Genomic DNA, 12,802 nt, shown 5'->3' on the forward strand with positions numbered 1-12,802 from the left:
ATGTTGTACTATTTTTAATCCAAACATGCCAAATAAAAACCATCAAAAAACAAACCTAATAACAATGTCATTATTTTCTGCGAACAGTGCAATTACATGTAGTCTTTTTAAAATATAAAAAAAGACATTGTTTTTGTTTATAATGGTACTTGCACATCCATGCTTCCAATATAACGTCACTAAAGACCATGAGAATAGATGTTTTGGATAATTTGCTTTGTAGCCATGCGTTGATCAATAACGTACAAATGTAAACTGTGCCTCCGATCCAATCTGAATCTACAGTCTCCCAGGACCAGGTGTTGTCTTTTGTCTCAGAATAATGAGTGGTATTAACTCCCTCGGAATCAGATTCAGAGGGAAGATTGCAAACTTGGTTTAAAACTGTCCGTCATACATGAAGTTTCTATTTGTTCTCATCTCTATGCAATTTATCTATTCCCGTTTATAGGCCTACATCCATCCTAACTGCCTTACTGGTATTTTGAAGTGCATGTCTGAAAAAGATTTAAAACATGTTCAAAGTGGTTTTCAGGGCTTGGCATAATTATGGTTGCCTTATTCAGTGACCTTGACCTAGTTATTTTTAAATAGTGTTTCAGGATCTTTACATGACAAATATTTGCATTTCTCTTTGTTTATTGCAATTGTTACTTGAACTTCGTTATTGTAAAAGGATTGAATAACAGACACGCCATGTTTTGTGTGCCAATTGCTGTGAACATGGTAGGCCTAGATCGAAAACATTGAAATGGGCCATCTAAGAGAGGATAAAACCTCATTGTCCGACACAAAAAATAACTGAGTATATAAGGGTATACGGACTTGTGCAAGTCTGCAAGTGCAATCAACTGCTTGGCTTCATGTCAAAGAGGTTTGGACTTTTGCCATTAATGCCAACGACCTTTTCAATCAATGACAATGGGAAGTGAAATGTGACCTGAGAGTAGTCCTGTTTGAAGTACAAATGACCGAAATGGATCACAATGGCACTCAAGTGCATAATATGGCACTTAATACTGGGGCCTAGTGTAACTTGTATCCTCTCTCGTTGATAATCTGTTCTAACTGAGTTTAGGCCTGGGATATGGCTGGGGTTCGCGTACATGTGCACTGCCGACTTTTGCCAGAGGGCAATGCTTGTGTGTTTAAAAAATGGGGAGGGTGTCTTTGAATTTATTGTAAGAAAGAGGTGTCTTCTGAGGGAGGTGCCGCCTTAAATCCCTGAAATCTTTGGCTAGCATACTATTGTACAAAATGTTGTGAAGAACTTGGCCTGCTGACTGTACAATCTTTGTAACATACCTGTAATTTTCACAATTATTGCATGACGGCATGTATTGGGTTTGATGGAAAATGTAGGCTAGGTATTTTTGTGGTAACTCACAACTTTCCTTGTCTCAAAGGGTTCCCCTGCTCCAAAGTCAGCTGATGTGGCCATAAACTTCCGAGCCGTCAAATCACATCATCGCTGATGGAAACTTTGATATGAATTGGAGCTGCATACTCCTCCCGCGGGATTGTGCCGGGAACAATTTCATTCGTAGCGTTGTAAATAACCCGGGTATACCATTGATTTTTTGCGTCCAATTACTTCTAAAAGTAAAAATTCTCACTCTGGTGTCTGTGGATAGATTGGCATATTCTTGTTTGCCATGGGTGATAATGTCTTCTGCATCTCGTGGTGGGTTTATTTTGCGGTGTAGTGTAAATTGGTGGTTCTATCTTCGTGGAGAGCAGTGTGGTCATCCACTGCTTTTGTGGGTGATAATGTCTACTGTATGTCATGGTGGGTTTGTTTCGCGGTGTGCATAGATTGGTGGTTCTATCTTCAAGATACTAGTAGGTCAAGATCGTGTAGAATGATTAAAGCCCCCAGCACCTCAAAACCAGATTATCGAAGGTTGAAAGGCTATTCTTTTGCTCCTTGATTTTGACCACAAAATATTCCACCATGGCTGTTGTCAATTTCGGGCAGTACAAACTTTGAATCACGTCCTGGTGAAGGTCACTCAAGGTTATTAGTTGAGTCTTGGGTGAGGCGAGTGTCCCCCATCCTTGCAACATCACGCACCTCAGAGGGTTAACGCTGCTAAAATGGAAGTCTTCCTCCTCCACCTAGATCCGACGCTGCACCTCCATCTCGTACACAGTACCTCTCCAGGCTGACAGTTGAGTCAAGGGTAACCTGTATCCATGGAAACAACAGTGGTTTCCCTCATCTTCTGCTGCTTCTAAATTGGAGAATGTACAGAACATTCTGCCTCCACTGTTGAGATCTTGTAGTCAAGTGTTTGTCATCATCAAGGTTATATTGTTTTGTTAGTTGGAAAATCAACACTCACTGGTCCATTTCAAGAAAAAAATGGCACTGGGAGTTTTTGCGATATTGCTCAGAAAGTGCAAGATTTGGACCAAAAGTTTTATTTCATCTGAAGAATCAATCATGTCCAAAGTATCTAGAAAAATAATTATTTGGCTGGAATTAGACAAAACATGACCGAGAACAAGCTATTTGGAAAAAAATTGTAGCGAAAATTGCTTTGACTTTGTTTTGTCGTGACCACTCAACAATTTCAGCAGTCTGCCAGATGTGAATTTAAAAATGTCTGTTGATGATATTGATCAGATGACAATGGCTGATTGTCAGCGGCAATCAATTTCAAGTTAGTGGTTGTAGACAGACACATTATTGCAAACCAAAAATTACACAGTTGGTCACTTATTGATATTTTTACCCATTGCTTGAAGATCACACCCAGCTTGCAGATCAAACCCAGCCTCTCGCTTGGAGGCAGGAAGGATTTTTTCCACAGTGGATCAATCTCGAACGAGATCAATCAGAAATTCTAATCAGAATCAATCAAATCAATACAACATGTGCAATCGTACCTTTTCTCAAACTATTTTTGGCTGGATATTGATGTTTGGCAAGCGCTATGTTAAATCGAGAGCTATAATATAATGTGCGGGTGTCGACATTTAATTTTGGCGTTTTGGCGAAGTTTGTATTGTTGCATTTACTTGTGCTGTGGTTCAGTTGACGGTCCACTCTTGGGCCGCTCACATGAACTGAAATAAACCTGATGAGACCCGATTGAATCCGATGGAGACCGAATTGAATATTTTCAGTGCAGCGTTTCATTTCAGTTAGTAAATAAAGGTCAGGCATTTCAGTTACAGAAGGAATCCTTGTAAAAATGTGACCCGCTCTATACCAAAACTAGGCGCTTGTCGCATCTGAACTTGACAGGTTGATACGGACTTGTTGTTCATTTCCCTATTGTAGACCTTTTGTGAAATGTGACCAAATCAGTTTGTAATAGATTTCACAAAAGGTCTACAATAGGGAAATGAACAACAAGTCCGTATCAACCTGTCGAGTTCAGATGCGACAAGCGCCTAGTTTTGGTAGAGCGGGTCACAAATTATTGTATAAACATACATGATATTTTAAGAAAAATTGGACGTAATATTTTATTTTTCTGTCATTTCAGGTTTGCTTTATTAGGATTATTTTCTCTAATGTCGGAGTTAAACAGCTGACACAGCATGAGCTTCAGCAGTGATGAAGTAAACTTCCTAGTCTATAGATACCTACAGGAATCGGGTAAGGATGTCGCCCTTGTCCTTGCGGGGATGGGGGTAGGGTACGGTTCGTGGATGAGACGTCATGTCTGCTTTCTGAAACTCTGCTTGGCAAACTGGATATCTCATTCTCAAACACAAACGTCCAAGGCATGATGCAAGAATGATGTCATGTGCTGTCTGATATTTTTATGCAACTGTCTGCTGATTCACCTTGGTGATCGTGCTGATTGTGCTGGGAATACATGTGTTCTAAATGGCTGTATTTGAGATGCCACCTGAGCTGTGATGTCTTTGTGATTACATCATATGTCATATCAAGGTGTTTCTCCCTTGCCTCACCAAAGAATTAGCACTACATTTACGTGAATCGGCAGTGTAATGTGCCAAGTAACTGGTTTATCACTTGATTTTAAACTTATTTACAATACAAAGTGCCATCCTTATCATAGAAGTGTACATGTTGACTGGTTGATGTTTTCCTCAATCAAGTGCATGGCTATGGAGCACTCATACTCTACACTCACTGATCTAAGACCATTTGATTTCTGAGTAGATACCATTCAAAAGGTTTGATTTGAATAGACAATGGGTAGGTGCCACCAAGTTGTCCGAAGGTCATGGTGTCACGTTTCAGCTTGGCCTTACTGTCAATTTTGGAGTATATTAAAACGGTCTCATGTTGGTGAAACTAGAGTATGTAAAACTGTATGAAATGGCAATGTGGTATTTCTAATTTGTGTGACCTGGTTCCAGTCTAAAAATGGTTCCACTTATCCTTTTCTCCAACGTTGGGAGCACTCTGGTACACAAATTTGAAAGAACATTCAGGCACAGAAAAAAAAACGGGTTAAAAGCTGTGAGCCTGTGTGTATTCACTCCAGGTGCACAACATCAACATGCTAAAACAGCTGCGCTGGAACATGCATAAAGTTGACCTGAATACTTGACCCAATTCCTACTGAGCATGCTCAGTAGGTTGCTGGCGTCACATTATCGATTTTCCCTTTGAAGAATTGATTGTTGCCCCCTGGTGCTTCTTGGCCTGGAAATGAATAGCTCATAAGAGTGATGGATGGGCCATGACTACTATGTGCGTAGGGGTGCCAGGTTGTAATAGACTGATATAGATTTTGTATCTTGTGTGTTGTCGGTATGATTTGGAATGGACTCTACCGATTAACCCTTTGAGTCAATGTAATGTTGTGTTTTTGCCAGGCAATGTCAGGTCTTTGTAACAGGGGTGATATATGTAGATTTGATTTTGTGGATACCAGGAGACCTAACCGAAGGTACTCGAGAGTACATTTATGGCCGTAGATACCTTTGGTCAACACGATTTCAAACTTAACTGATTTTTGTTCGGAAATCTGTCCGTTCATGTGCAAATGCCTGAATATCATTGGCCAGAGAATCAAACTCCTGTTGGGTGCTGAGGCAAATATGTCTGTCCATTTAAAAATGGCCGAAACATTCACTTCAAATGGCTCACTCTTGCGTATTTTCTGTGCAAAATCCCCAAAGTGCCATTTTTTCATGACATTGCGTTTCCCTAAGCAGTCCGTAGGCCTAGGTTTCATTGCAACATGGAGAACCTCACCTTGCATTTCTGACGTAGAGTAATTTTTTTACACTATTTGCATTGCCATTGTATTTGGGAGTGACAATGTTTTTGACCAATTTTTTCTAAAAATAAAGGAAACAAAGAAGCATGATTTGATTGTATACAAGTTTGACATTTCAGTTTTATGAAAAACCCTAGATACTGCAAATGTCAGCATCATTATTATCACATGAGTGATTATCATAGTTGTCTTCCTGTTTGGGCGGCAGCATGAACTGCAAGACGTCACAACATTACGTGGCGGTAAAATCTGATTACATATCCGCAGTGGAAGGATACCAGCCTATTCGGCAATCATTGAAAATAGGATGGGGGTATTATTTATTGGTGTTTTCCAACAAATATTGCTCTAGCATTACTGGCGATGTACATGTATTTGAAACCGGAAGGTTAAGTCTACCACACCCATGGCAACAATGTCCTTTGACATTTGAAAGTTTTCTGCTCAATTACTTTCATATTGATCCTGGCGTTCTCAAGAATGTAACTGTTTTAAAGCAGCCAGTAAACAGACAGATTCAAGTTTCAGCCAATTCGTATGCATATAACTGCTCTACCTCACAGTGTGCCAGTGCATTTCTTTTTTTTCTGGACCACCAGTGATTATAGCCGCACTTACACCACCTGAAAATGGACCACCAATCTTGGTTCGGGAACCAATGCCGCACCATCGAAAATCCACCAAACGCTTACACCAGCGCTGCAGCTAGTTATAAAATCCGGCTACAGATGGCGCGCAAACAATAAATTGCATGCGCAGAAAGCGCCATTTCGAAAGCGCCGCCTGGAGCCGAACCATCTAACTAGCTAATTGCCTATCCATTTGCGCGTACACCACGACAAAGCAGAGCTTTTAACAAGCCGGGCGAATTTGGACCATCAAGCTTGGTGGGACAAATTCGCTCGGCAATTTGTATCGGCAATGGATTGCCGAACCAATTTGTCGCGGCAATGTGGTGGTGTAAGTGCAATTGGTCCACCAATATTTCGTGGTGTAAGCGCAGCTTATGACAGCTACCCCTTTACTGAATTCAGCAACTTATGTAAACAACAGCCTGTCCCATTGTGCTCTACAGACACAACACACAGGTGAACACACCATTATGCTGCACTCACCGGGCCCCCGCACAGTGCCAGTCATAATTGATACAGCTTTTAGATTGATAAGACAACAGTCATGATGTATGTTGGAAAGTTTTACAACAGGTTGAAAGAGATTGACTCAACTTCAATGAATCTTGTGGTACTGTGCTTTTGAAAATACCAGATTTTTGTTTCCGGCCATGCATGCATATTGATAAGTAGCCAATGTATAGCTGCGCTTACACCACGAAATATTGGTGGACCAATTGCACTTACACCACCACATTGCCGCGACAAATTGGTTCGGCAATCCATTGCCGATACAAATTGCCGAGCGAATTTGTCCCACCAAGCTTGATGGTCCAAATTCGCCCGGCTTGTTAAAAGCTCGGCTTTGTCGTGGTGTACGCGCAAATGGATCGGCCATTAGCTAGTTAGATGGTTCGGCTCCAGGCGGCGCTTTCGAAATGGCGCTTTCTGTGCATGCAATTTATTGTTTGCGCGCCATCTGTAGCCGGATTTTATAACTAGCTGCAGCGCTGGTGTAAGCGCTTGGTGGATTTTCGATGGTGCGGCATTGGTTCCCGAACCAAGATTGGTGGTCCATTTTCAGGTGGTGTAAGTGCGGCTTATGTAACCATGCTCTAACCAGGGTATACAAAATCTGGATATTTTATTTGGTCTTCTGCCGACCTCAACGCTGATTCAAATTCAACATCCTGAAAGGAGTATTGCTTCTCCTTTGGTATCAATCCCAGAACCAGACAGAAGGATTTGTCTGACTCTGATCCTACACTCGATGATGAGCATAACAGCAAAATGTGAAGTGAACTCTAAAGAAAAGAGTGACTTTTAAAATTTTTTCTCGACTTTTGGGCTCTATATTTCAGTCAGTGGCTGATGTCAGTGTGTGATACTTTGCAATTTAAGCAGAGTCAGTTTGCAATGGGAGGACAATCAATCAGACCTTTGTCGGAGCAATTATCACTTCAGTGGTCAATGAGACACCTGTCGTGCTGGTGTGATCTAATTTTGCCCAATCTTACGATTTGTATTGAGCATGTGTAACAATCAACTAATAAACTTTGTGTGACCTGGTGGTCATCGGTCATTGTCATACCAGCAGGTTTGAATTAAAGTACATTGACTTTTGAGAACGTGGCGCTTTTGACCCCACATGAAGAAAAAATGATGTGAAGCTCTCTGCACACAGTGATTTGGGGTGTTGGACTTGGGTTGGAGTCCAACATCTCAAAGTCAAATTACAAAAATTCCACAGAAAGGATGATGAATTTGTTAGATATTTTTCTGAATTTATAGCAGTAGTTTCTAATCTTGTTCCGCTTGCTACTTTCAGGGTTTGCCCATTCCGCGTATACCTTTGGCATCGAAAGTCACATCAGCCAGTCCAATATTAATGGTGCTCTTGTCCCACCCGCAGCATTACTCAATATCATACAGAAAGGCTTGCAGTATACTGAGGCCGAAATCAGTATTGGTGAGGTAGGTAGCTGGCAGGAGTTTTTCCCAAGAATTTAAAAATTTCATAAAGACAGTAGTGCTGGTCAGTCCCTGCCAGAGGATACTTTTGACCAATCATGACTTTCGAATCATGAAGGGCCTTTTTTCATTTTGAGGGGTAAAAAGGCATGTTTTGGGTTAAAGGGAACTGGAACCGCCGAGCGATTTATTCAACTTTTCGACTTTCACCGCCCGAGAAAGTCAAACTTCCAACTTCCTATTCGAGTTCAGATTTGTAGCTCCGCCCCCAGTGCCCGAGCATGTGCAGTTCAATTTGTTATTATTGAGAATCATGTGAGAATCACGTGAGTCATGCGATCTTTCATTCATGAATTTTCGCAGTAAATTCCATAGTAGTGACGTCACTCAATGATTGACAGCTAGGCGCCACGTTTCATTCATGCCTCGTTCTGATCACCCGATACGCGGGAAATGAAAACGAGGTCATACGAACTGGCTTGGCGGTTCCAGTTCCCTTTAATAACAGAAGCCCTATACTGTACCTTAGTCATGATAGAAACTGACTAACTGTTCTTGCTCTGTTTTAGGATGGTGCGGAGAGAGTTATCGAATCACTGTCCCTGATAGACGCAGTGATGCCAGACGTGGTCGAGTCGAGAAAACAGGCAGCGCAGAAACAGAGCCAAATAAAAAACGAACCGAATAATACGAATGGCGAGGAGAGTGCGCATTCTTTAAGTAGGTATCCCAGGTTTGTTAGGCAAGAAAAATTGCATGAGCACCTAGGTTATTGGCGTAGGCAAAATGTAGAATGCAAGGTCTGTAAAGTGCACTACACACTGCTTTGACAGGTGTTGTACACAACTTTGATTTCATATCACAAGTTTTCAAGTGGTATTTTTAGAAAGCTTACATGAAACCAATCATTCTGACTAGTGGCAGCTGTTTTGTAGAGTTCTTCAAGAGTACATTAGAAGTTATCTGGAATTCCTATCTTTTTCTTCGGCAGACTTGGAAAAAAGACGATGTTTGTGGCGACTGCCAGGTTGAACTTGTTTGTGTGCAGCATGCAGGCAGCTTTATAGGCAGCGCCTAAAAATTGTTTGTCAGATGTTGTAACTCTACCTAACCGTAGAAAATAGGCCTACCCCTAATCTAAAAACTTTGAGTCAGAAAAGAAGAAAATTTGCTGGAAATATTTCGTCTCTATCATTTGCACAACATTTGTGCACAACATTGCACAACATTTTGGTGAGGGAAATGATAGACAATGAGATCTGTTAAGTCCCGCATTTGACTGTGGGGTCGAACTGCGGACCTCCTGACTGCTGCCCGCGAGTCCGGGCCACTAGTCCTCAGCGGCTCCTTGTGGAAGCTTTGCAATTAATGAGAGGCCTCAATATGCTCCTGGCAGTAGTGTGTTGCTGCTGAGAGAAGACAGCTGATGCCTGTAAACTTGTTTAATATAAGCCCAGGTGGCTCGCCGAGGTTAGTTGGGTCAAACCCAGGGTATCTGTAAAACAGATTTCACTCCTGTAAAAGTAGCCAGGGGATAAAACAGATTTCACTCCTGTAAAAGTAGCCAGGGGATTTTCTGAGAATAGTTTCTTTACTGTCAACACTGTCGTCAATGATGGGCGTTCCTACTTTGAGAGTAACCCTCATTCAAACTACAAACTCTTTCCTTGAATTCTTTGATTTAGTACCCACGTTTCTTAGAGGAGGTTCTAATTGTGGATCTAGGTTGCCTACAAAGTGGCTCCTGACGTCAGCACACAGCTGTCAGGAATCAGACATGTTCGACTCCTGGAGTGAAAACAGTGCCAACGCCTGTACAGTGTACCTGAAACAGATAATATTATGTGTTTAGCTTGAATGTTTGGAAAAAAATCTTGGTAAAAGTACACCTTGACTGAATTCTGGGGCGATTATTATCCTGATGAAACTTAACGCTTTCAAAGCTAGGTGTAAGTGTACTCTGTGCGGGGCTATCAATTATTGTGTGGTAGGCTTACTTGATTCTGTCCCGTTCCATTCTGTGGTCTGAGTACAGCTTGTGGGTTACAACCAATGCCTTGTACTACTGAGGATATTGACATGTTGGCCATTGTTTAAAGTAGGTCCCATACTTCTTCTTTTGCAGCCTTCACTCTACACTTGGCGGTGTTATTATCCTCCTCCAAGGTGGGATGAGTGGTTCATCTAGAAATACAATCCTGGTTTCTCCCCGTGGATCAAACCCGGGCCCTATTGCATGGCAGCCAGCAGTGTTAACCACTGGGCTGTACAGCTTCTCGACCACATGAAAGAATTCCTATAGTTCAGGCACTGAACATGACTCTATTTGTTGATAACATGAATTATGAATAAAAGACATGAAATCGATGTGACACGTTTCTATTTCATGGTAAAATTTCATGTTTTTCAATCTTCTTTCAGCAAACCATAACGATGCCATGGAAATTGATGGAACGTTAGAAATTCCTAGTAGTAAAGCAACGGTCTTACGGGGCCATGAATCAGAAGTGTTCATATGTGCTTGGAATCCCACAAATGATTTGCTTGCATCAGGGTAAGTATGAAGGTTTGGGGTTCCGCCTGTCAAAGACGGCTTCTGAATCCGATCACTTCTCGAGTTTCTTGCGACTGAATCTGAACAGATCACAAAAATTTTCAAAAAGACTTGGATTTTCTGTCAGATGAAGAGTTCTTATGGAAGAAACGGTCATTTATTTGAGGTCAAAGACTTAATGTGGGAACGTTAAGGTCATCTAAGCTGGTGGGTAGAGGGGAGGCTGATGTAAACATCGATCCTACTGCAGCAACCAATACTGGTGTTCTTTGTCATCTCTGTGTCCTTTTCCCCCCAGGAGACAAGTCGACATTTAGTGCTGTCTCATCTTTCATCGCTAAGCTTCTCTTCTCCTCGACTGGGGATTGTACCGGTGACATTTATTTGATCTGTGTGTCAACAAACTGGCTGTAAAGGTCAAGTGAAATCAGTGACTCCACCTTATCCTTGTTGAGTGTCATTGTTTTTGCATCATACGGCGGCCTTTGAAATCGACTTGCCGTCGGTTTACCACCAACGTGCTGATAAAAATTGGTCCGTGCGACAAACATCTGGATGCAGAGGCCAAGTGAAATCAGTGACTTCACCTTATCCTTGTGCAGTGTCATTGTTTTTGCAAGTAGACTTAGCGTAAGATTACAACCAACATCCTGCTAAAAATCGGTCCGGTTCGCAATAGCTGGACTTGTGTCTGTCATAAGATGACTTCCCTGGGAACTTGTGATGGTTTCAATTCATTGCCTGTTCCCTTCAGGTTTGTGTCACTCATCTATCGAATCTAGTCCGGGGGGGGGGGGGGGCGTCACATACCCAGACTCCTTTACTTAGGATATTGGAAAAACCTGTAGATTCGACAGCCGCAAGTGGAATGAATTTCCTCATACTAGCAAATGTTCTTCAGAGCTATTGATTGAAACCACTACAGCCACCTCTGATACCATGGTAACCACACTTGGTGGTGTTACTGGAGAGCTTGAAGGGGTGTGAGATACATTTAATTGAGGTGTTGATACAAAGAGGTCAAATATTGTGGACACCAGTGTAGTATTTAACAGCTTTCCCAGAGTACTTTCTGAGAAACCAATCTATTTTTGATCCCAAGATGGCAAAGTCCTGACAGTGCTCGAGGGAGTTGTGACTCCATGTGTAGAATTAGGTCAACTGCCTCATTATTCCAAACCAGGATATATTCTTGGAAATGTTGGTGTGTGGTGCTGCAATGCCAGTCAAAATAGTGATATGATATTGTTGTGTCTGTATCATAACAAATGGCAACATGTAATGCGGGCCTGGATCTAGGGACTCCTTCTTCAAAGTTCAGGCAAAGATATCTAGATTAGAATATGCTTGGCTGTTTACATCCTCCTTTGCATTTGACCTATTAGTTGGAACTTCTGTCTCCTAGTGCCTGTGACAAACAGGACAAGCTTAAGTTCACACACAAGAGGTATGAATGAGTGGCATCCGTGTGAACCCAGATATTCAACACATCTGAGTAAAAGTGCATGCCATGGAGATGGCAGTGATACGCACCTCCAGCTTTGAGCTAACTCGGGAAAAAAATGAATAGTTACTACTCTGGGCAATGTAGAACAACCTTGGCTGACTTGTCACGCTTCGATTTGTATTCCGCAGAGCGAATCAATACACAATATTCATGAATGTCGACCCGGCCCAGAATTATCGTAAACATTTTTTGTGTAATCTTTGTGAGGCATTACATGTGGTACTGCTGAAACCATAATAATTCTGCATTCTTGAGATGAGCAAATGTTTGCTCCAGTCGTTTGCAAACTAAACAACTTGTCTCCATGGCAACGTTACAAGCATTGTTGTTGCGGTTTCCTAGGATCTGAAATTTGATCCGACTGCTTGAAGAAAGATGTTGTTGTCGAGGGTTCTGATGGCATAAGCTTGTAGCTTGACCTAAGGCATGCCGAAATTTTGTACGATAGTGTGCAGCTTCCAGAATGGGATATAACTCCTGGTTCTGATTATGCTATTGTTAGAACGTTGAAAAATAGAAGTCAGTAGAGGAACAGAAAGGTGCATGAAATGAAATATGTTTGGATGAAGCCATGAATCGGTGATATTTTTGCAGCGTCAGCAAAAATATGTCTACGGTTAAACAAAGGAATTGCTGATGAGGTATTTTACCTGTAGAGTAGATATCATTTCCAGCATTCCTTCCTACTATAAACAAGCACAATTGCTTGGCTCGGGTAATGACCAGACATTTTGTGAAAATTTATCGGTTGGTCATGTATAGATTTGTCCTGAAACTTGACCGCTATACTGATATGGTGATCATATTACATGTATTTTACTCCGACTCATAAATGTAACCCCGTATAGCAACAACAAAGTTTTTCTGCTTGATGTATTGTGGGGCTAAAGCCTTTGCTCGGTCATATACGATGAAATGACCTGCCCTGGATCAAATCCAGCACCTG

The 12,802-nt window shown here is 41.7% G+C and overlaps 1 protein-coding gene across 1 annotated transcript in view; it reads left to right on the forward strand.

Moving 5' to 3' along the window:
* Positions 1–12,802, forward strand: part of LOC135494266 (F-box-like/WD repeat-containing protein TBL1XR1) — a 38,485-nt gene that overhangs the window by 1,741 nt on the left and 23,942 nt on the right. Inside the window, exons 2-5 of the mRNA XM_064782171.1 lie at positions 3,498–3,610; positions 7,653–7,798; positions 8,365–8,515; positions 10,217–10,349. Coding sequence (XP_064638241.1) covers positions 3,553–3,610; positions 7,653–7,798; positions 8,365–8,515; positions 10,217–10,349 — 488 coding nt within the window. The 5' untranslated portion in view covers positions 3,498–3,552. The remainder of the gene's footprint in view (positions 1–3,497; positions 3,611–7,652; positions 7,799–8,364; positions 8,516–10,216; positions 10,350–12,802) is intronic.

This window comes from Lineus longissimus, chromosome 10, assembly GCF_910592395.1.
Source record: "Lineus longissimus chromosome 10, tnLinLong1.2, whole genome shotgun sequence".
Classification (NCBI taxonomy): Eukaryota; Metazoa; Nemertea; class Pilidiophora; order Heteronemertea; family Lineidae; genus Lineus; species Lineus longissimus.